At 45.6% G+C, this 23505-nt stretch overlaps 1 protein-coding gene across 1 annotated transcript in view; it reads right to left on the bottom strand.

Annotated features, from left to right (window-relative positions):
- Window positions 1-506: 506 nt before the first annotated feature.
- Window positions 507-23505, bottom strand: part of ZMAT2 (zinc finger matrin-type 2) — a 43855-nt gene continuing 20856 nt past the window's right edge. The window contains exons 5-6 of the mRNA XM_069763759.1: window positions 3947-4092; window positions 507-1033 (exon numbers count right to left, since the gene is read on the bottom strand). Coding sequence (XP_069619860.1) covers window positions 890-1033; window positions 3947-4092 — 290 coding nt within the window. The 3' untranslated portion in view covers window positions 507-889. The remainder of the gene's footprint in view (window positions 1034-3946; window positions 4093-23505) is intronic.

Genomic DNA, 23505 nt, shown 5'->3' on the forward strand with positions numbered 1-23505 from the left:
CTGACGACTGATATTTTCTTTCAATTTTAAAATATTCCCTAAATTTAGAGAGAAAATCCATGTGGGACAACCCACATTACACCTTATCACCTTTTTACATTTAGAGATGAAAATGCTCTCCAGGTAATGCACTGAGAAAATGGTTATTGGAGACAGATTGATGGGGTCCGGCTGTGGGGGCGCTCACCACCCCAAGAATAACCTGATCCAGGATATCAGCCACTCTTCATTGAAATATCTGGGTATTACAGAGACCACAGAGAAGTCATGGTCATCATTGTGGAGAGTAACTCATACATGAGGGGCCACCTTCCCATTAATGAATTTTACACCAAAGGGCCAGCACTCCATTGATAAAGGTGACTGGGACACTCACATTCGAGGATCAGTGACTTGTTATAAGACAATTTCATTACATTGGTGGTAGCCATTTAGTGATGGCCCCAGGATCCACTGCGGAAAATCTTTGACTCCATGTAGAGAAGAGGTAAGAATGACAGCACCCATCCAAAAAAATTGACATTTATACTACGAAGTTAAGGCTCGTTTTTTTTTTTTTTTTTTTTTAAACTCTGCCACCGTGCAGAGACAAGCAGGTATAAATCGCTGTTTAGATGTGAGATTATCAGCTCATATGATTAAGAAGTGATTATGTGGCTAGTAAGTAAATAAGAGTTGGGGAATCGATTCACAGTTTTGGCTAGCACAACGGTTTGCTAGATCGTTAGGAGTCCCGTAATCCTCTGCACCGAGCATTGACTACTTGAGGCATATTAGATTATGGTGAAAAAAAATATTTTATACATAAAGCTCTTCTTATATATAAAAAAAACAGTGGCAGAGAAAACATCATCTGCTCGGTGACTAGACTGCTGCTTTCAAGTTCAAATCAGTGACTCTTTTTGGAGGAGCCAAACCCTGAGAAACCCATGACGGCAGCCATTTCATCATCTTCTTCAAAACCCAAATCTTCCTCTGCCTTCCTCTTTTTCTCCCTTTGCTTTTCTTTTTTATAAGCTCGTGCTTTTTCCTCCTGGATTTAAAAGAAGATGATACCGGTTACACCACTTTATAATCAATAGCGAAAGAGCAATATCACCATTATCTTTTCTTTTTTAAAATGTAATGTCAAGACAAACAAATTCTAAAAGATGTTATTCCAAAAACGTCGCTGCCATCAACCGAACACCACACATCTAGATTCGAGAAAATCTATTTAGACAAGGAAGTAAATAAAGTACGGTATTTAAAAAAGTTCCTAATTCACCGCTGCACATGAAAAAGGTGGGATAAAAAATAAAATCAAAAGCTACGTAAATGTTTGCAGAGAGCACAAAACTTTCCCCCAATCTTGTACACCTTGTTAAAGAACTTTGAGCAAAGTAAAACAGCAGCTTGGGGGCAACACTGAAGGCTTTTTTATACACAAAATAATAAATAAATAAATGAAACACCCTTGTCTAACCATCTTATAGACTGATGCATTCTTTTCCAAAGGCGAACCAAATACGTCAATTTATAAGAGGCTTTTAAAACACCATGTAGATCAGAGGTGGCCCAAATCCCATATGCCACAGTGGTGTATGGCACTTTATTCTCAAACCTGGAAGTTTTCCCACAGCCATAGTGAATGGAATGGTGGTTGATCAGGTGCACGGCCCCTCCATTCACTCTTATGGGTGTAGAATGAATGGAGCAGATACGATCACAAACGACTTACCGTGGTTCTTGGGATCACGGTGTGTCCCAGCAGTCAGATCCTCATTAATTGGGATGTTATCCCCATATCCCTTGTATGGATGTAACTTCCAAACTTGAGATAAACTGGAGGCTACATGGGGCACATGGTGTACACTGCGCAGTAGCGGTGACTCGCCAGCACCTGCTCAGAAGAAGGATGAATACACTGCCCATGGAAGAGCGGATAAAATACGGACTATAGTGCGAGTGCAGGGCACAGACGCGGGATTACTGCGCCACGGCTGCAAAAACTCTCAGGGTGCTAGCTGGGAAGTCACTGAGGTCACAACAGTTCAGCCCGGCTGGGAACGCAGCCTCGGTGACGTCACCGTTAGTCACTGACGCTGCGCTCGCAGCAGTTCAGTCACCAATGGTTGTCAGCCTGGATGGTCGCATCTTGGCACCGTCCAGGTTGAAAACGGTTTTTCCCCCAGACATGCATTACGGCGATGGACAGACCCCTCTATTCTTGATAACTAGCCTTGCCAACGCTGACAGTTGAGGGTTGCAGCCCCCAGCTGTGAGTTTTGCCTGGCTGGTTACAAAGAATACAGGGGAACCCACGCTGGGTTTTTTTTTTATTACCTATTTACAGCGCAGGAGCGGCTGATGAATACTCCCATCTACCGCTCCTGCTCTCACTGTTATTTAGCGGCTGCAGGTGTTGGATGATGGGATCAGTAGTCCCATCAGCTGACACCAGTGACCGGAGGTAAACTTTATACCTCCGATCACAGCTGAGCACTTGCGCAGTCTTTTGACAGCGTGGGAACCTCGGCTCTCTGACAGGTGGGGATGAATTCACCGCTGATAAGAAGCAGTGTTTGCCGCACTGTCATGCACATAACAGGGCGACAAACACCCGGTGTTCGGGCTGCCAACCCAAGCAGTAACACGGATTTCCTGGTGAAGTTCGTGTTCGGTGTCCTTGCCTGAACAGTAGGTGTTAGAACTTTACTGTTCGGGTTCGTCCATCTCTAGTTCGCTGTCAAAAATGAGGAGGGACCCTACACCATTTTTTAAATTATTTGTTTAAATAATAATAATAATAAAAAAAAAAAAACTGCTTGTGGACCCTTCTATTCCTGATAACCAGCCATGATAAAGCTCACAGATGAGGGTTGCAGGGCGCAGCTGTCAGTTTTTCCAGGGCTGGTTATCAAAAATAGAAGAGACCCCACGCCATTTTTTTTTCCATAATTTACTTACAGCACACAGGCGCCATCTGATGAATACTCCCAGCAGCCCCTGCTTTCGCCGTTTTCAACAACACCAGGCGTAGGCTGATTGGAGTAGTACTCTCTCATGATCAGATGCCTATGACCGGATGTAAACTTTTTACCTCCAGTCACATGTGCTGGTGCTGGCTCACGCTGTTATCTGAAAGCGTGGGAACCGCAGCTCTCTGACTGGCGGTAATGAATCTTATCGTTGATCAGTCACCGGTGTTTCTCGTGCTGTCATGCAGATGACAGTGTGGGAAACACCTGATGTTCGGGGTGCTGAACACGAATAGCAACACTGACTACCTGGAGAAGTCAGTGTTCAGGGTCTGTGCCCGAACACTGGGTGTTTGGTATGGACTCCGAACTTTACTGTTCCGGTTTGTCCATTACTAAAAAGTGAGCATAGAACTGCCCCCCCCCCACAGATTCCGTCACCACCCTGACATAGATCTTCATCAGGAGGGGTGGCGCTGGGTTCAAATACCCCAGCATCTTTCATGACCGAACCGGATGATGTCACTGCCTAAAGACAGCGAAGGAAGCAGGGAAAAGCGAGCATAGAACTGCCCCATATCTTCTGTCACCATCCTGAAACAGATAGTCATGAGGAAGAGGGTGGTGATAGAAGTAGGGGAGAGTGATGACAATGTTTTTGGGCAGTGACAGAACGCTATGGTGTGGTGCTGTGATTATGTCTACCTTCTTCTTTCACGGTAATTGATTTGGCAGGTCATCTGAGGGCACTGGTGAAAGAAACTGTGGTAAGTGAACGCAGCGCCACCACGTGATGATGTCCTGTTTTAAGAGGTGGTGTGGGGTGATTAATGCTGCGGGGAGATTGACAGTCTGCAGCATTGTCTGTATAACCCTAAATCATAGAAGGCAACTATACTTGTTGATTACGTTTACTATTCATTTGTAGATTTAGTGCGTCTTTAAGCTCAGTTTCAAGCAATTTGAGACGTGGTCTAGATGCTCACCTCCTCCCGCAGTTCTTTCATTCTCTCCTCAAAGTCGTAATCCTTTTGTTTTTCTTCCATTTTCTTCTTATTTACCTCAAATCGTTTTTTTACTTGATCCAGTGTCGAGCGTTCTACTCGCATGGACATCCCCAAGTTCCGCTGATCTGAAATGCACAAGTCATTGTAAAATCAATAGCAGATTAGGTGTCTGAGGGTCTTTAAATCCTGAAAGTGTCTGCCCAGCACAGCAGTACAACTTGCGACTGAGCTGTTGTGCTGAAGGGCATCCCATTCATCTCTAGCTCGCAGAATTAATGGCATGGACAGATCTGATTTACGCAAGAACTTGCAAAAAAAAAAAGCTGCGAGAAGAAAAAGTAAAACTCCTGAGCCTTCACAAGTCCCTTTTCCAGCATCGCAGCGCAAAATGAATCACAAGAAATGGGCCGTTAGGACGCTTTACAGGTACACTACAACCATCTCCTATGATTAGATGCTGACTCACAGACAATGCAATCACATGAACAAATTATTAAAATACATTTTATATTTCCTGATTGCACATGGTGAAATGCGACATTAAACTGATAGGTCAGGAAGGGATTGAAATGCCCTGCGACATCCCTTAGTAAATGTGCTTAGTACTTGGAAAAATAAAAACGTTACGGAGGCCCAAAGTCACATCATGATTAAAGCCGTAACTATTCAGGTGCTATGTGACCATATGTCTGCAATTAACTTTTCATGAGCTATACTACTATACTATTTAGGACCTCGGTGGGCAACAGGCAAGCTGTGGTGGTGGCCATTCTGCGGACTCATCCCAATGACAGCTAACAGTCCTGTGCACTACGATTTAGTAAATCCCTTGTGGGGGAAGCACTGATCCTCCTTAAATGGGTTCAACTGCTGGGACTTGTACTGATTACAATGGGGAACGTTAATCCCAGTTATAATCAGGTCTGTGGAGTCGGAGTCGTGGAGTCGGAGCCCATTTTGGTGGAGCCAGAGTCATGGAAATTCAGGAGTCGGAGGTTTGGCTTACCGACTCTACTGCCCTGCCAGGACTGTGGAGCCAGAGTCGTGGAGTCTGAGCCCATTTTGGTCGGTGTCTGGTTATAATGTAGCAGCAGTGCACTCGCTGCACCACTGCTCCAATCATTCCCTATGGAGTTCCTGGTCACTCAGAGAAGAGCACTGTACAGATGTTTGCTGGCTGGGTGCAATGCGAGTGAGGCCATGTGGGTTAAGTACTGGCTCTCCTTAAAGGGGTTGTCAGGTCTATGTGACTGCAGACTTGTGAATTCTCACATTGTGCTCACTGAAGGCTGTGAGGATTCTCTAGAGTCGGCACCAGGAACGGTTGTCATGCAAGTATGCGATATACAGTACAGACCAAAAATTTGGACACACCTTCTCATTTAAAGATTCTTCTGTACTTTCATGACTATGAAAATTATACATTCACACTCAAGGCATCAAAACTATGAATTAACACATGTGTGAAACAACTGAAATTATGTCTTATATTCTAGGGTCTTTAAAGTAGCCACCTTTTTCTTTGATGACTGCTTTGCACACTCTTGGCATTCTCTTGATGAGCTTCAAGAGGTAGTCACCGGGAATGGTCTTCCAACAATCTTGAAGGAGATCCCAGAAATGCTTAGCACTTGTTGGCCCTTTTGCCTTCACTCTGCGGACCAGCTCACCCCAAACCATCTCGATTGGGTTCAGGTCTGGTGACTGTGGAGGCCAGGTCATCTGGCGTAACACCCCATCACTCTCCTTCTTGGTCAAATAGCCCTTACACAGCCTGGAGGTGTGTTTCGGGTCATTGTCCTGTTGAAAAATAAATGATGGTCCAACTAAACGCAAACCGGATGGAATAGCATGCCGCTGCAAGATGCTGTGGTAGCCATGCTGGTTCAGTATGCCTTCAATTGTTAATAAATCCCTAACAGTGCACCCCACACCATCACATATCCTCCTCATGCTGCACGGTGGGAGTCAGGCATGTAGAGTCCATCCGTTCACCTTTTCTGCATCGCACAAAGACACGGTGGTTGGAACCAAAGATCTCAAATTTGGACTCAGACCAAAGCACAGATTTCCACTGGTCTAATGTCCAATCCTTGTGTTCTTTAGCCCAAACAAGTCTCTCCTGCTTGTTGTAAAAATAGAAAAGGGCTCCAGCTCCGGAATAAAATAAAAAAAACTTTTAATTTAAACATGTTAAAAAAGCTGCTAGAGGATGACCGACATGGTCTCAGGAAGAGAACAACCAACACCCACTTCTGCTTGGTGCCTGTCCTTAGCAGTGGTTTCCTAGCAGCTATTTTACCATGAAGGCCTGCTGCAGAAAGTCTCCTCTTAACAGTTATTGTAGAGATGTGTCTGCTGCTAGACCTCTGTGTGGCATTGACCTGGTCTCTAATCTGAGCTGCTGTTAACCTGCGATTTCTGAGGCTGGTGACTCGGATAAACTTATCCTCAGAAGCAGAGGTGACTCTTGGTCTTCCTTTCCTGGGGCGGTCCTCATGTGAGCCAGTTTCTTTGTAGCGCTTCATGCTTTTTGCCACTGCACTTGGGGACACTTTCAAAGTTTTCCCAATTTTTTGGACTGACTGACCTTCATTTCTTAAAGTGATGATGACCACTCATTTTTCTTTACTTAGAATTTGTATTATGGCAAGAAAAAAGCAGTCTATTCAGTAGGACTATCAGCTGTGTATCCATCAGACTTCTGCACAACACAACTGATGGTCCCAACCCCATTTATAAGGCAAGAAATCCCACTTATTAAACCAGACAGGGCACACCTGTGAAGTGAAAACCATTCCCGGTGACTACCTTTTGAAGCTCATCAAGAGAATGCCAAGATTGTGCAAAGAAGTCATCAAAGCAAAAGGTGGCTACTTTGAAGAACCTAGAATATAAGACATAACAAAAAAGTGTGAAACAACTGAAATTAAGTATGTAATTCCACATGTGTTAATTCATAGTTTTGATGCCTTCAGTGTAAATGTACAATTTTCGTAGTCATGAAAATACAGAAAAATCTTTAAATGAGAAGGTGTGTCCAAACTTTAGGTCTGTACTGTACGTACTCCCGGCCACATTCCCACTAGATGGGCGCAGCCTCACTCAATTCAAGTATATTGAGGGAGGTTGAAAACAGTCTAGTGGGAATGTGGCTGGGAGTATGTATATCACCATACTTGCTGTTACATCACCGCCGTTCTTGGCGCTGACACTGCACAATTCTCACAGTGTGAGGACTCACAACTCTGCAGTTACATAGAGAGACTGTAGAGTTATGGTTTTAGACTTGACAGCCCCTTTAAAAGAGACAACCTAAGTGTAGTCTGAAAATGAACAAAGACCTAGTGTAAGGGCATTTTAAAGAAAATCTGTCAACAGGTGTTAGCTATTTAATCTGAGAGCAGCATAATGTAGAGCAGGGGTGGGCAATTAATTTTGCCATGGGGCCGCATGAGAAATTTGGATGGTTTTAGAGGGCCGGACTAATATAATTAACTAATTTTTACCCAATACTGTAGTATACATATGCTATATTTTCATGAACAAACAGTATGTTAAACAATGCAGAGATTATCCAGGCCCCATAATGTCCAGATTTCATTAGTGCAGATAATAACCCAGTGCACAAGTATAGAGGAGCAGATAATAACCCAGAGCACAAGTACAGAGGAGCAGATAACCCAGAGCACAAGTACAGAGGAGCAGATAACTCAGAGCACAAGTACAGAGGAGCAGATAACCCAGAGCACAAGTACAGAGGAGCAGATAACCCAGAGCACAAGTACAGAGGAGCAGATAACTCAGTGCACAAGTATAGAGGAGCAGATAATAACCCAGAGCACAAGTACAGAGGAGCAGATAACCCAGAGCACAAGTACAGAGGAGCAGATAACCCAGAGCACAAGTACAGAGGAGCAGATAACCCAGAGCACAAGTACAGAGGAGCAGATAACTCAGAGCACAAGTACAGAGGAGCAGATAACCCAGAGCACAAGTACAGAGGAGCAGATAACTCAGAGCACAAGTACAGAGGAGCAGATAACCCAGAGCACAAGTACAGAGGAGCAGATAACTCAGAGCACAAGTACAGAGGAGCAGATAACCCAGAGCACAAGTACAGAGGAGCAGATAACTCAGAGCACAAGTACAGAGGAGCAGATAACCCAGAGCACAAGTACAGAGGAGCAGATAACCCAGAGCACAAGTACAGAGGAGCAGATAACTCAGAGCACAAGTACAGAGGAGCAGATAACCCAGAGCACAAGTACAGAGGAGCAGATAACTCAGAGCACAAGTACAGAGGAGCAGATAACCCAGAGCACAAGTACAGAGGAGCAGATAACCCAGAGCACAAGTACAGAGGAGCAGATAACTCAGAGCACAAGTACAGAGGAGCAGATAACCCAGAGCACAAGTACAGAGGAGCAGATAACCCAGAGCACAAGTACTGAGGAGCAGATAACCCAGAGCCCAAGTACAGCGGAGCAGATGACCCAGTGCGCAAGTACTGAGGAGCAGATAACCCAGAGCCCTTACCACCGACCACCGGCACCGTCCGACTCCACAAGTGACCTCAGTACAGCGCTGCAGTGCCACACAGAACACCGGCGCAACGGAGCAGAGCAGCAGCATGTGTCACACTGAGGGACGTCACCTGCTGCTGGCGCTTCCCTGATGCGGAAGTGCCAGCGGCGGTCAGCGCCTCTCAGCGGACAGGAGTTTGAATGCAGGGCGCACAGGCGCAGGCGTGGCTGAAGGGAAGGGGAGCCGAGCGGTGCCTCGGGCGGCAAGGGAAGGGGAGCCGAGCGGTGCCTGGGGCGGCAAGGGAAGGGGAGCCGAGCGGTGCCTCGGGCGGCAAGGGAAGGGGAGCCGAGCGGTGCCTGGGGCGGCGGGCGGCAAGGGAAGGGGAGCCGAGCGGTGCCTGGGGCGGCGGGCGGCAAGGGAAGGGGAGCCGAGCGGTGCCTGGGGCGGCGCGTGTTTACAACCGTCAGGCGGGCCGGATGCGGCCCGCGGGCCGCATCTTGCCCAGGTCTGATGTAGAGGCTGAGACTCTGATTCCAGTGATGTGCCACATGCAGTCCCGTGTGTGTTAGTTTCAATAACATCACTTTTATCAGCAGGAGATTATCAACAGAGGACTAGTTGTGTTGTGCCATGTAGTCCTCTTTCTTTGTGCTTCCTGGTCCCCTCCACGGTTTAGCAGATTTCTGCCTATGCATACAAAAAGCTGTCAATTAGTGGTGTTAATGGAGTTATACAGAGCTGAGATAGCATTCAGAGGCCTGCTAGGTCTGCAGCATAGAAAACAGTGATTTTACCAAAACTACAGCAAGCAGCCCAGTAAGTGACACATTGCTGGAATCTGGGTCTCGGCCCCTGCATTATGCTGCTCTCAGATTACAAAGAAAAAACTTGGAGACACACTCCCTTTAAAGAGTTGCTCTTGCTCCAAGACTGGAGAGAATTTGAGAATCTGCATTACCCTCCCCCATTCATTGTCTATGAGACTGTGAAAATGAACTGTACTGAGCTTCCTCCTGCAGTTTTTTCTTAAGTCTTGCTGGTTTATCTTTAGCATAGGTCATTATTATCAGATTGCTGAGGGCCTGACTCCATCCACTCTTCGGCTAACTGAAGGAGGCCATGTGCGCCAGTGAGGGACAGGTCTTCTTCATGGTTTGTCAAGCCAAGCTCCATTCTTGTGGTTGTACGGTACTACAGCAACTCAGTCCAAAGGAGCAAGTACTGTGGTCTGCAAGGGTGCTGGGAGCCAGACCTCAACTAATCTCATTTACAGTACATGGTGGATCCAAAATGGAAGGCCACATATTTTGTAGCCCAAGAAAACATGTAAAACATGGTAGACATCCCGGCAACGTTCCGGATTCTGCCAGGATGAAAACATGTAAAACACGGTAGACGTCCTGGCAACGTTCCGGATTCTGCCAGGATGAAAACATGTAAAACATGGTAGACGTCCTGGCAACGTTCCGGATTCTGCCAGGATGAAAACATGTAAAACATGGTAGACATCCCGGCAACATTCCGGATTCTGCCAGGATGAAAGCATGGTAGACGTCCTGGCAACGTTCCGGATTCTGCCAGGATGAAAACATGTAAAACACGGTAGACGTCCTGGCAACGTTCCGGATTCTGCCAGGATGAAAACATGGTAGACGTCCTGGCAACGTTCCGGATTCTGCAAGAATGAAAACATGTAAAACATGGTAGATGTCCTGGCAACGTTCCGAATTCAGCGAGGGAGCTGGCAGAATCGGGAATGTTGCCAGGACAGCCCTGTGAATTGTGTCACAACAGGGGCGAAAGCATTGCTGAGCATTATTGGGGCAAGCATGAGTGTCATACACCGAGATGTACCCATTGTAAATATAGGTAAGGATTAGGCGCATTCCCTCATAACTTTGAGATCTGTCTCTTGGGTGCAAGACTTTAACTTTGGATTTAAGTCCTACATATGTGAAATTTCCAATGACAACAACCACTGCTTACAGAGCTTGTACTGGTTGTCAGGGACCTTATATTTGCAGAATTATATCCTCCCTGCCACAGTTCAAACTCAGTATTTTATTGGTAAACCACAAAGATCAAAGAAAACAGCGTTAACGGATGAAGAGCGCCTGAAAATATGTTTCATGGCTACGTGGAGTTATGAACGGAATGGAATATAACCAGCGAGGTAAATACATTTTTAATACATTGTGATCATTGGCAGCTCGGCTGCAATCTACGAGGCCTCCTAGAACAGGCATTAAAAGAACCTATTAATTATATGCGCAATTTCGCTAAAAGTAATTGTGAAGAACAAGCCGCCATAGACCCCTAGGAAGGGCGCAGGAGCTCATGCAGAATTAAAATCCAGCGGGGTGCAATAGCAGCTCCTTCTCTCATACATAATCAATGTGGCACTGTGGATCAGACAGAAGAAGCCATTCAATCGCACAGTTCATGCATGCTAGTCAAAAGAGCAGCTACTTGTATCAGATCTATCACATTACATAATATTCAACAGCTCTCCATCATTTCAGATTAATTACCATTATATCTGCAGTGACAGATCTATTTCAAGCTGTCATATTATAGCAATCATGTCTGCGAAGACTGTGATGTACAAAAGCCAGAATAGGGCACCCATAGAGGAGCATTGCCCATCTGCATCTCCTTATTGCGTCCATCATACAGAGGCATAGAAAGGGCTTTCTATATTCCATTTCATACAATAAAGTAGCATCCCCACTGCCTGCTATATTATCTCCAATAGGGAGCAGATTCGCAGGATGTGCTTATATAGCACCACTCACATTACAGCATGTAAGCCCTAATCTGCCAGGTGGGCTTGTGCCTGTATATAGAAGCCAGTACGAACACAATGATCTGCAGAATAAAGAATAGGGAGACACGGGTCAGCAGCCAAACCAAATGATACATTGTGGAGCCGAGCTGGGAAGCCAACTGATCTAGGCTTCCATTGCCACTGTGGTCATTGTGGAGCAGAGCTGGGAAGCCAACTGATATAGGTTTCCATTGCCACTGTGGCCATTATGGAGCAGAGCTGGGAAGCCAAGTGATATAGGTTTCCATTGCCACTCGGAGGCCATTGTGGAGCCGAGCTGGGAAGCCAAGTGATATAGGCTTCCATTGCCACTGTGGCCATTGTGGAGCCGAGCTGGGAAGCCAACTGATATAGGCTTTCATTGCCACTCGGAGGCCATTGTGGAGCCGAGCTGGGAAGCCAACTGATATAGGCTTCCATTGCCACTCGGAGGCAATTGTGGAGCCGAGCTGGGAAGCCAACTGATCTAGGTTTCCATTGCCACTGTGGCCATTGTGGAGCCGAGCTGGGAAGCCAAGTGATATAGGCTTCCATTGCCACTGTGGCCATTGTGGAGCCGAGCTGGGAAGCCAACTGATATAGGCTTTCATTGCCACTCGGAGGCCATTGTGGAGCAGAGCTGGGAAGCCAAGTGATATAGGCTTCCATTGCCACATGGTGGTCATTGTGGAACAGAGCTGGGAAGCCAACTGATATAGGCTTCCATTGCCACATGGTGGTCATTGTGGAGCAGAGCTGGGAAGCCAACTGATATAGGCTTCCATTGCCACATGGTGGTCATTGTGGAGCAGAACTGGGAAGCCAACTGATATAGGCTTCCATTGCCACTCGGTGGCCATTGTGGAGCAGAGCTAGGAAGCCAACTGATCTAGGCTTCCATTGCCACTCGGTGGCCATTGTGGAGCAGAGCTGGGAAGCCAACTGATATAGGCTTCCATTGCCAATGTGGCCATTATGGAGCAGAGCTGGGAAGCCAACTGATATAGGCTTCCATTGCCACTGTGGCCATTGTGGAGCCGAGCTGGGAAGCCAACTGATATAGGTTTTCATTGCCACTCGGAGGCCATTGTGGAGCAGAGCTGGGAAGCCAACTGATATAGGCTTCCATTGCCACATGGTGGTCATTGTGGAGCAGAGCTGGGAAGCCAACTGATATAGGCTTCCATTGCCACATGGTGGTCATTGTGGAGCAGAACTGGGAAGCCAACTGATATAGGCTTCCATTGCCACTCGGTGGCCATTGTGGAGCCGAGCTGGGAAGCCAAGTGATAGAGGCTTCCATTGCCACTGTGGCCATTGTGGAGCCGAGCTGGGAAGCCAACTGATATAGGCTTTCATTGCCACTCGGAGGCCATTGTGGAGCCGAGCTGGGAAGCCAACTGATATAGGCTTCCATTGCCACTCGGAGGCCATTGTGGAGCCGAGCTGGGAAGCCAACTGATCTAGGTTTCCATTGCCACTGTGGCCATTGTGGAGCCGAGCTGGGAAGCCAAGTGATATAGGCTTCCATTGCCACTGTGGCCATTGTGGAGCCGAGCTGGGAAGCCAACTGATATAGGCTTTCATTGCCACTCGGAGGCCATTGTGGAGCAGAGCTGGGAAGCCAAGTGATATAGGCTTCCATTGCCACATGGTGGTCATTGTGGAACAGAGCTGGGAAGCCAACTGATATAGGCTTCCATTGCCACATGGTGGTCATTGTGGAGCAGAGCTGGGAAGCCAACTGATATAGGCTTCCATTGCCACATGGTGGTCATTGTGGAGCAGAACTGGGAAGCCAACTGATATAGGCTTCCATTGCCACTCGGTGGCCATTGTGGAGCAGAGCTAGGAAGCCAACTGATATAGGCTTCCATTGCCACTCGGTGGCCATTGTGGAGCAGAGCTGGGAAGCCAACTGATATAGGCTTCCATTGCCACATGGTGGTCATTGTGGAGCAGAGCTAGGAAGCCAACTGATATAGGCTTCCATTGCCACTCGGTGGCCATTGTGGAGCAGAGCTAGGAAGCCAACTGATCTAGGCTTCCATTGCCACTCGGTGGCCATTGTGGAGCAGAGCTGGGAAGCCAACTGATATAGGCTTCCATTGCCAATGTGGCCATTATGGAGCAGAGCTGGGAAGCCAACTGATATAGGCTTCCATTGCCACTGTGGCCATTGTGGAGCCGAGCTGGGAAGCCAACTGATATAGGTTTTCATTGCCACTCGGAGGCCATTGTGGAGCAGAGCTGGGAAGCCAACTGATATAGGCTTCCATTGCCACATGGTGGTCATTGTGGAGCAGAGCTGGGAAGCCAACTGATATAGGCTTCCATTGCCACATGGTGGTCATTGTGGAGCAGAACTGGGAAGCCAACTGATATAGGCTTCCATTGCCACTCGGTGGCCATTGTGGAGCAGAGCTGGGAAGCCAACTGATATAGGCTTCCATTGCCACATGGTGGTCATTGTGGAGCAGAGCTAGGAAGCCAACTGATATAGGCTTCCATTGCCACTCGGTGGCCATTGTGGAGCAGAGCTAGGAAGCCAACTGATCTAGGCTTCCATTGCCACTCGGTGGCCATTGTGGAGCAGAGCTGGGAAGCCAACTGATATAGGCTTCCATTGCCACATGGTGGTCATTGTGGAGCAGAGCTAGGAAGCCAACTGATATAGGCTTCCATTGCCACTCGGTGGCCATTGTGGAGCAGAGCTAGGATGCCAACTGATCTAGGCTTCCATTGCCAATGTGGCCATTAAGGAGCAGAGCTGGGAAGCCAACTGATATAGGCTTCCATTGCCACTGTGGCCATTGTGGAGCCGAGCTGGGAAGCCAACTGATATAGGCTTTCATTGCCACTCGGAGGCCATTGTGGAGCAGAGCTGGGAAGCCAACTGATATAGGCTTCCATTGCCACATGGTGGTCATTGTGGAGCAGAGCTGGGAAGCCAACTGATATAGGCTTCCATTGCCACATGGTGGTCATTGTGGAGCAGAACTGGGAAGCCAACTGATATAGGCTTCCATTGCCAATGTGGCCATTATGGAGCAGAGCTGGGAAGCCAACTGATATAGGCTTCCATTGCCACTGTGGCCATTGTGGAGCCGAGCTGGGAAGCAAACTGATATAGGTTTTCATTGCCACTCGGAGGCCATTGTGGAGCAGAGCTGGGAAGCCAACTGATATAGGCTTCCATTGCCACATGGTGGTCATTGTGGAGCAGAGCTGGGAAGCCAACTGATATAGGCTTCCATTGCCACATGGTGGTCATTGTGGAGCAGAACTGGGAAGCCAACTGATATAGGCTTCCATTGCCACTCGGTGGCCATTGTGGAGCAGAGCTGGGAAGCCAACTGATATAGGCTTCCATTGCCACATGGTGGTCATTGTGGAGCAGAGCTAGGAAGCCAACTGATATAGGCTTCCATTGCCACTCGGTGGCCATTGTGGAGCAGAGCTAGGAAGCCAACTAATCTAGGCTTCCATTGCCACTCGGTGGCCATTGTGGAGCAGAGCTGGGAAGCCAACTGATCTAGGCTTCCATTGCCACATGGTGGTCATTGTGGGGCAGAGCTGGGAAGCCAACTGATATAGGCTTCCATTGCCACTGTGGCCATTGTGGAGCCGAGCTGGGAAGCCAACTGATATAGGCTTTCATTGCCACTCGGAGGCCATTGTGGAGCAGAGCTGGGAAGCCAACTGATATAGGCTTCCATTGCCACATGGTGGTCATTGTGGAGCAGAGCTGGGAAGCCAACTGATATAGGCTTCCATTGCCACATGGTGGTCATTGTGGAGCAGAACTGGGAAGCCAACTGATATAGGCTTCCATTGCCAATGTGGCCATTATGGAGCAGAGCTGGGAAGCCAACTGATATAGGCTTCCATTGCCACTGTGGCCATTGTGGAGCAGAGCTGGGAAGCCAACTGATATAGGCTTCCATTGCCACATGGTGGTCATTGTGGAGCAGAACTGGGAAGCCAACTGATATAGGCTTCCATTGCCACTCGGTGGCCATTGTGGAGCAGAGCTGGGAAGCCAACTGATATAGGCTTCCATTGCCACATGGTGGTCATTGTGGAGCAGAGCTAGGAAGCCAACTGATATAGGCTTCCATTGCCACAAGGCAATTATATTACCGATGAATAACAATTGCCTTCTTTGCCTAATATTCTACATTTTGCAGGTCCTCTGCTATGCCTCCTAAAAATGTATGAATACAATTAACATTGAGGGTATGTGTCCGCCCCAATCTGTGCCAACTGTGACAGATTGAATAGAGGTGCCCAGCAGGGGAAAAGTAACGCCCAGTGGTCAATTTATTGCTAAATTTCTGAGAGCAATCTCAGAGGAACTATTACTTTCCCATTATGTCAGGAGAGCCGCCATACCCTCCAACATTTCCTTAAACATTTATACACCTATAGCGGTTTTACTAAAGTTTCCCTTTAAATATAATGAAACATTAAAAATCCCAAACATGTCACGTAAGCTCATTCCTATAAAATAAATGATGTTTATGTACCGTAAGTAAATGGGGCTCTTTAAATGAAAAAGTAGGAATGATACATTCTATCTCAGGCTCCAAAAGTGGATTTTCAGAGAACTTTAAGTATCTGCGACTCGATATGACAGAACCTTTAAACATCATCAAAATGATTGACACATTGACTGCAGACACTAGAGAAGAAACACATTCTTAAATAACGCCAGATTGATTGCAGAGAACAACTAATGCCTGTCTGCTTCAGATAAAGAGCAGCACATTTATAATAATGCACAGCCGTCCAGGGAAAATGTCAAAATGTCCATTTCCTGCTGCTAGGACATCACTAGTGACCGGCCACACAGACCCTCATTAGTGCAAGACAGACCCCAGAAAATCAATGTCCTCAAACGGCTGATAAGACGCTTTGCCGAAAACAGATTTCTACTTTGTTGAATAAAAAACTATTGCGCTATGTGGCGAGATTTATTTATTTTTTTAAATGGACTGCAGTCTGAAATGAGCAAACTATTAAATGTTTATTTTCCCTATTATTTATAGTGATTATCTAATAAAGATCCAGTTTTGATTACGTTTTTTGTGGTGCTGGATTGCAGCAGGTTGTCTACGGTCACTCTAGGATGTTTATCCCTATTCGATAAAAAGAGGATACGGACCCAATCTGTGAATCTACATTTATAGCTAACAATTCAGCAGAATTTACACCAAAAGCCAACACACCAGAATAGAAATCCAACATGGTTTTAATGGAAGCAATTCATTTGTTGTTATTACAGTCACTGACTGCAGCTCGAGAGAGTCAAAGATTACATTCTAGCTCTTCGACATCAAAAAAACAGAAATAATTTCTCAGCTGCAGCAGTGGGTGGTAGGCTACAAACTTAGTAACGGCAGAATTATATTTGGCATACGTGAAATGGAAAGGAAAATAAAGTGTTTTCCAGGCTTTCATAGAAAATGCAAAATGAAAGGGATAAAAAAAAAAAGCTATTGATCTGTTAGGTCTGCTCATTTTGGAGTTAGTAAAAACAGAAACAAAACAAAAAGCACAACAACACTATAAACGCTTATGATTAAACACAACAAAAGATTTAAAAAAAAAAAAAAAAGGCCTCGTTCCATGAAGATATTTATGGGGATCTAGATTTAAAAGGGAACCGGTCACTCAGTTTGTGAATACTAGCATGTCATGGAGTTTAATATTCCTTAGCTTCATCAGCACAATGTACCCGATGTGATGGGGACGAGCCCTGGACTCCTTTTGGGAAAGTTAGTGTCTACTACTCCTGGCTTTAACATGGGTATGTTTGGAACACCAAACCTCAGCATGTGGGTGCAGGTCCGAAAGTATGTAGAGTAGACACCCACCTAAGGCGCCATCCCTAGCCTTCCTGAAGGGGTGAAGTTTTGTTTTTTTTCCCAAACAGACATTGCTGAATGCCTGTGGCAGCCCAGCACCGTCCTCAGGCATTCAGCACACTGACAGTTTGGGGTAGGCACACAGGAGAGCAGTGTCAGGGAGTCACTAACTCCGCTCACGGCCTGTGCCCCAGACATTGCTGTATTTGTATCTTTAAGGATGTAAGGGATGCACATTTCCATTTGTCCCTTATATTGTATAAATAGCTCGCAATCAATGAATAAGTCTAAGTTCACATTTGCGTTGTGCGCCGCAGCGTCGTCGCCGCAACGCACAACGCAAACAAAAACGCAGCAAAACGCATGCACATGCGGCCCCATGCGGCGCCAATGTTAAAGATAGGGCCGCACGACGCATGCGTTTTTTAAAAGGTCGGCGCCGCACAAAAAATCCAACATGTTGCGTTTGCCGCGCCCAGACAGGTGCGCCCTAACGCCGCATGCGGTGTAAAACGCAACACAACGCATGCACATGCGGCCCCATGCCAATGTTAAAGATAGGGCCGCACGACGCATGCGTTTTGTTGCGGCGGCGATGCTGCGGCGCAAACCGCAAATGTGAACGTACCCTTAGTCGATATTGAATCTTGATATTGTACTGCCTATAAGTCACACTCCTAAAGAACACCACTTTTTTACTTTTGCTGGTATTTGGGGTGAAAAAGGTAACAATTCTAGTGAAAGGGACTGTCAGAGCTTTTTCCTGAGGGGTGCATTGGGGATCCTGTTACTTTAGTCTCTGAGCCATTCCTTTGCTTGGGTGTGGGGGAGGGTGGGGTGCCAGTGGATTCATCAAGAGTCTTTTGTGTGTGCTTACTGTCTAAAAATCTTACAGTATTTTCACTAGAGACTTCTCCCCCTGTATCATCTATATATATAATTGTCTAAGGTCTATTTCCGTCTGTTTGTCTGTAACGGAAATCCCTATATATATGCTATATGCTACGCGGGCTGCTATATGCTACGCGGGCTCCTATATGCTACGCGGGCTGTTATATGCTACGCGGGCTTCTATATGCTACGCGGGCTCCTATATGCTACGCGGGCTCCTATATGCTACGCGGGCTGCTATATGCTACGCGGGCTGCTATATGCTACGCGGGCTGCTATATGCTACGCGGGCTGCTATATGCTACGCGGGCTGCTATATGCTACGCGGGCTGTTATATGCTATGCGGGCTGTTATATGCTACGCGGGCTGTTATATGCTACGCGGGCTGTTATATGTTAGAATCGGGCCACAATCTAGTCCAACCATAAGCACGCAGCTACACACAGGAGAAAAAGAAAAGAACAAGAACCCACAATAGCTCAGAACAGGCTTCTGCTGTGCGAAATGCAATAATAGCCTGCTCTACTCTCACTGCAGAGCGGACACAATTTGACATGACCACAACACACAAAAGTGAAGTTACTGGCACCTTTAAGCTCTCATGTTTGGACAGGTACTACTAGGGAAGGGGCAGTACAGCAGAGATTAGGAGAGCAGATAGAAGGGTTTGTAATGGTGATACAGCTAAACTCAGTTGTGCTGCTCCTCTCCCCTACACTGACTGCAATGATCTTATCTGAAGTGTGTTAATCATATGTGCTATATTTTCAGCACTTTCTACTCATGCCTCAGGTTATACCAGGGCATTAGGGCTGCCTGTCATTACATTTCAAGAGAGAAAACACAAAATTGTCTGGGTGACCCTAAACTTTTGAACGGCAGTGTATATAGCAATTATAATGCATAAAAAGTTTTTCAAATGATAGGTACACATTAAAGTGAACCGGTCACCAAAAAAAATGCTATTAATCTGCAGGTTATTAGTGTTACTAACCTGCCCGCCACCCGTACGTAGCCAAAAGCTGCCAGGAGAAAAACTATATCCCCCCGGCAGCGTTCAGGTCTCAGTCACAGGGGCGGCTCCGGGTCAGTTACTGCTGTTCTCAAGAGTGGTGGCTGTTAAGAGGTAGTTACTTCCCATTTTACACCATCATTCAATGTATATTTAATATGCAGATGTACTGCTACTTTTGCATTTTGCTTTATTATACATTTTCCTACATGTGTCATTTTTTACCCATATATGTAATTTTTGGATTTAAAAATACAATTTTTTTTGCAATTGCGTTTCACTTTTTTTTGTCTTTTCGGCTTTTTGCTGGCTACAGTTTTGGTTGTTCTGACTGGAGAGTTGGTAAGACTTATCTGTCTTGGAGTTTCTCAGGATTATAACCACATCAAAGTCCAGCTCAACTTTGATGTGGTCTGTGCCCGCAGTTTTGGCCGATATAAGATGCGGCCATCACCTTTGTGGATGATGAGGGTCACGTCATCCTCAGAAAGCAAGCAGGAGGGCGGTGATTATAAGAAGGGAAGGCGCCGGACTAAAACCATTGACACCCATCGGACCGGACCGCCCCGCAGGTGAGTATAGTAAAAGTTATTTTTCTGTTCTTGCAGGTCGGGTTAGGGGCAGATATACAGCATTATAGAATACTATATATCAGCCCTGAAAGGTGATGGCCGTATCTTATATCGGCCTAACCTGGTGACAGGTTCCCTTTAATAAGCTGAGAAGCACAGAAAAAGTTACAAACTCTCCTGACACAATGAGACTACTGATGGATTCTTAATTAACTCGCTCTACAGGTAACAATTTGTAAGGAAACAAAAGTATGTAAAAGCCAAATATTAGACTTTTTTTAATGAAACCCAATCGCAAAAATTATTTTTAGCCCAAAATAATATATTGATGAAAAAAAAAAAATAACGTCCCCAAACGTGTGCATATTGTTTAACCCCTATCTGACCTCGGACGGGATAGTACGTCCGAGGTCAGATCCCCTGCTTTGATGCAGGGCTCCGCGGTGAGCCCGCATCAAAGCCGGGACATGTCAGCTGTTTTGAACAGCTGACATGTGCCCGTAATAGGCGCGGGCAGAATCGCGATCTGCCCGCACCTATTAACTAGTTAAATGCCGCTGTCAAACGCAGACAGCGGCATTTAACTACCGCTTCCGGCCGGGCGGCCGGAAATGACGTCATCGCCGACCCCCGTCACATGATCGGGGGTCGGCGATGCATCAGGATGGTAACCATAGAGGTCCTAGAGACCTCTATGGTTACTGATGACCGGTGGCTGTGAGCGCCACCCTGTGGTCGGCGCTCACAGCACACCTCCATTTCTGCTACATAGCAGCGATCAGCAGATCGCTGCTATGTAGCAGAGCCGATCGCGTTGTGCCTGCTTCTAGCCTCCCATGGAGGCTATTGAAGCATGGCAAAAGTAAAAAAAAAAAAGTTAAAAAAAATGTGAAAAAAAAAAAAAAATAAAATAAAAGTTTAAATCACCTCCCTTTCGCCCCAATCAAAATAAATCAATAATAAAAAAAATCAAATCTACACATATTTGGTATCGCCGCGCTCAGAATCGCCCGATCTATCAATTAAAAAAAAGCATTAACCTGATCGCTAAACGTCGTAGCGAGAAAAAAATTCGAAACGCCAGAATTACGTTTTTTAGGTCGCCGCGACATTGCATTAAAATGCAATAACGGGCGATCAAAAGAACGTATCTGCACCGAAATGCTATCATTAAAAACGTCATCTCGGCTCGCAAAAAAATAAGCCCTCAACCGACCCCAGATCACGAAAAATGGAGACGCTACGAGTATCAGAAAATGGCGCAATTTTTTTTTTTTTTTTTTTTTTAGCAAAGTTTGGAATTTTTTTTCACCACTTAGATAAAAAATAACCTAGTCATGTTTGGTGTCTATGAACTCGTAATGACCTGGAGAATCATAATGGCAGGTCAGTTTTAGTGAACCTAGCAAAAAAGCCAAAAAAGAAACAAGTGTGGGATTGCACTTTTTTTGCTATTTCACCGCACTTGGAATTTTTTTCCCGTTTTCTAGTACACGACATGGTAAAACCAATGATGTCGTTCAAAAGTACAACTCGTCCCGCAAAAAATAAGCCCTCACATGGCCAAATTGACAGAAAAATAAAAAAGTTATGGCTCTGGGAAGGAGGGGAGCGAAAAACGAACACGGAAAAACGAAAAATCCCAAGGTCATGAAGGGGTTAAAATGGTCCTATCACGGCATTATGATTTTCATAGTAGGTACACCAGTTTCATCAGGATCTGATTGATAACATACACAGTTTGTATTGTGAAATCTTGTCAGTGGTTAGCACAGCTGACCTACAGTGGTAACGTCTGTAAAGTGCTGCACAATATATTGGCGCTATATACAGTGGGGGAAATAAGTATTTGATCCCCCTGATTTTGTAAGTTTGCCCACTGACAAATACATGAACAGTCTATAATTTTAAGGGTAGGTTAATTTTAACATTGAGAGATGGAATATCAAAAATATAACCCAGAAAATCACATTGTATAAATGATATAAATTTATTTGCACTCTGCAGTGAGAAATAAGTATTTGATCCCTCTGGCAAACAAGACTTAATACTTGGTGGCAAAACCCTTGTTGGCAAGCACAGCAGTCAGACCTTTATTGTAGTTGATGATGAGGTTTGCGCACATGTCAGGAGGAATTTTGGTCCACTCCTCTTTGCAGATCATCTCTAAATCATTAAGATTTTGAGTCTGTCGCTTGGCAACTCGGAGCTTCATCTCCATCCATAAGTTTTCTATGGGATTAAGGTCTGGAGACTGGCTAGGCCACTGTATAACATTAATGTGCTTCTTTTTGCGCCACTCCTTTGTTGTCTTGGCTGTATGTTTTGGGTCATGGTCTTGCTGGAAGACCCAGCCACGAAGCATTTTTAAAGTCCTCACGGAGGGAAGTAGGTCGTCACTCAGGATTTTACAGTACATGGCTCCATCCATTCTCCCATTGATGTGGTGAAGTAGTCCTGTGCCCTTAGCAGAGAAGCATCACCAAAACTTAATGTTTCCACCTCCATGCTTGACAGTGGGGATGGTGTTCTTTGGGTCATAGGAAGCAGTTCTCTTCCTCCAAGCACGGCAAGTTGAGTTAATGCCAAAGACCTCAATTTTTGTCTCACCTGACCACAGCACCTTTTCCCAATCACTCACAGAATCATCCAGATGTTCATTGGCAAACATCAGATGGGCCTTTACATGTGCCTTCTTGAGCATCGGGACCTTGCGGACAATGCAGGATTTTAAAACTTTACGGGGTAATGTGTTACCAATGGTTTTCTTGGTGACTGTGGTCCCAGCTGCCTTAATATCATTAACAAGTTCCCCGTGTAGATTTAGGCTGATATCTCACCTTCCTCATGATCAAGGATACCCCAGAACGTGAGATTTTGCATGGTGCCCCAGATCAATGTCAATTGACAGTCATTTTGTATTTCTTCCATTTTCTTACTATTGCACCAACAGTTCTCACCCAGTGTCTTACTTATGGTTTTGTAGCCCATTCCAGCTTTGTGCAGGTCTCTGATCTTGTTCCTGACATCCTTATAAAGCTCTTTGGTCTTGCCCATGTTGTAGAGGTTAGCGTTGACTGATTGAGTCTGTGGACAGGAGTCTTTTATAAAGGTGACTTATTATTATTATAGCGCCATTTATTCCATGACGCTTTCCATGTGAGGAGGGGTATACATAATAAAAACAGGTACAATAATCTTGAACAATACAAGTCACAACTGGTACAGGAGGAGAGAGGACCCTGCCCGCGAGGGCTCACAATCTACGACTATGTAAGACGGCTGTCTTTAATGCAGGTAACGAGTTGATTAGGAGCATCTAACTGGTCTGTAGAAGCCAGAACTCTTAATGGTTGTTAGGGGATCAAATACTTATTTCAATGTGATTTTCTGGATTTTATTTTTGATATTCTATCGCTCAATGTTCAAATTAACCTACCCTTAAAATTATAGACTGTTCATGTCTTTGTCAAACTTTGGCAAACTTACAAAATCAGCAAGGGATCAAATAATTATTTCACCCACTGAATGTATAATAAAATAAATAAATGCAAAGTTATTTTCTGCCCTTTCAGGGCCTCTTGGCGATAGAGACTGCAATAACGAGTTCAGCATTAACTTATATAATAATGAAAAAAACCTATACGTTTGGAAATGTCGCAATCGTATTGACCTAGGGAATCTATTTGCCAGGTCACTTTTACTACATAGCAAACACTGTACAAACAAAACCCAAAAGACTATTGAGGAATTGCACTTTTTTCCCCCCACAATTTAGCCACACTAGGATTTTTTTCCCTAATTTCCATTACATCGCATGATAGAATGATGGTGTCGTCTTGCATAAAATAAGACATCA

Source organism: Ranitomeya imitator, chromosome 4, assembly GCF_032444005.1.
Source record: "Ranitomeya imitator isolate aRanImi1 chromosome 4, aRanImi1.pri, whole genome shotgun sequence".
NCBI classification, from domain to species: Eukaryota; Metazoa; Chordata; class Amphibia; order Anura; family Dendrobatidae; genus Ranitomeya; species Ranitomeya imitator.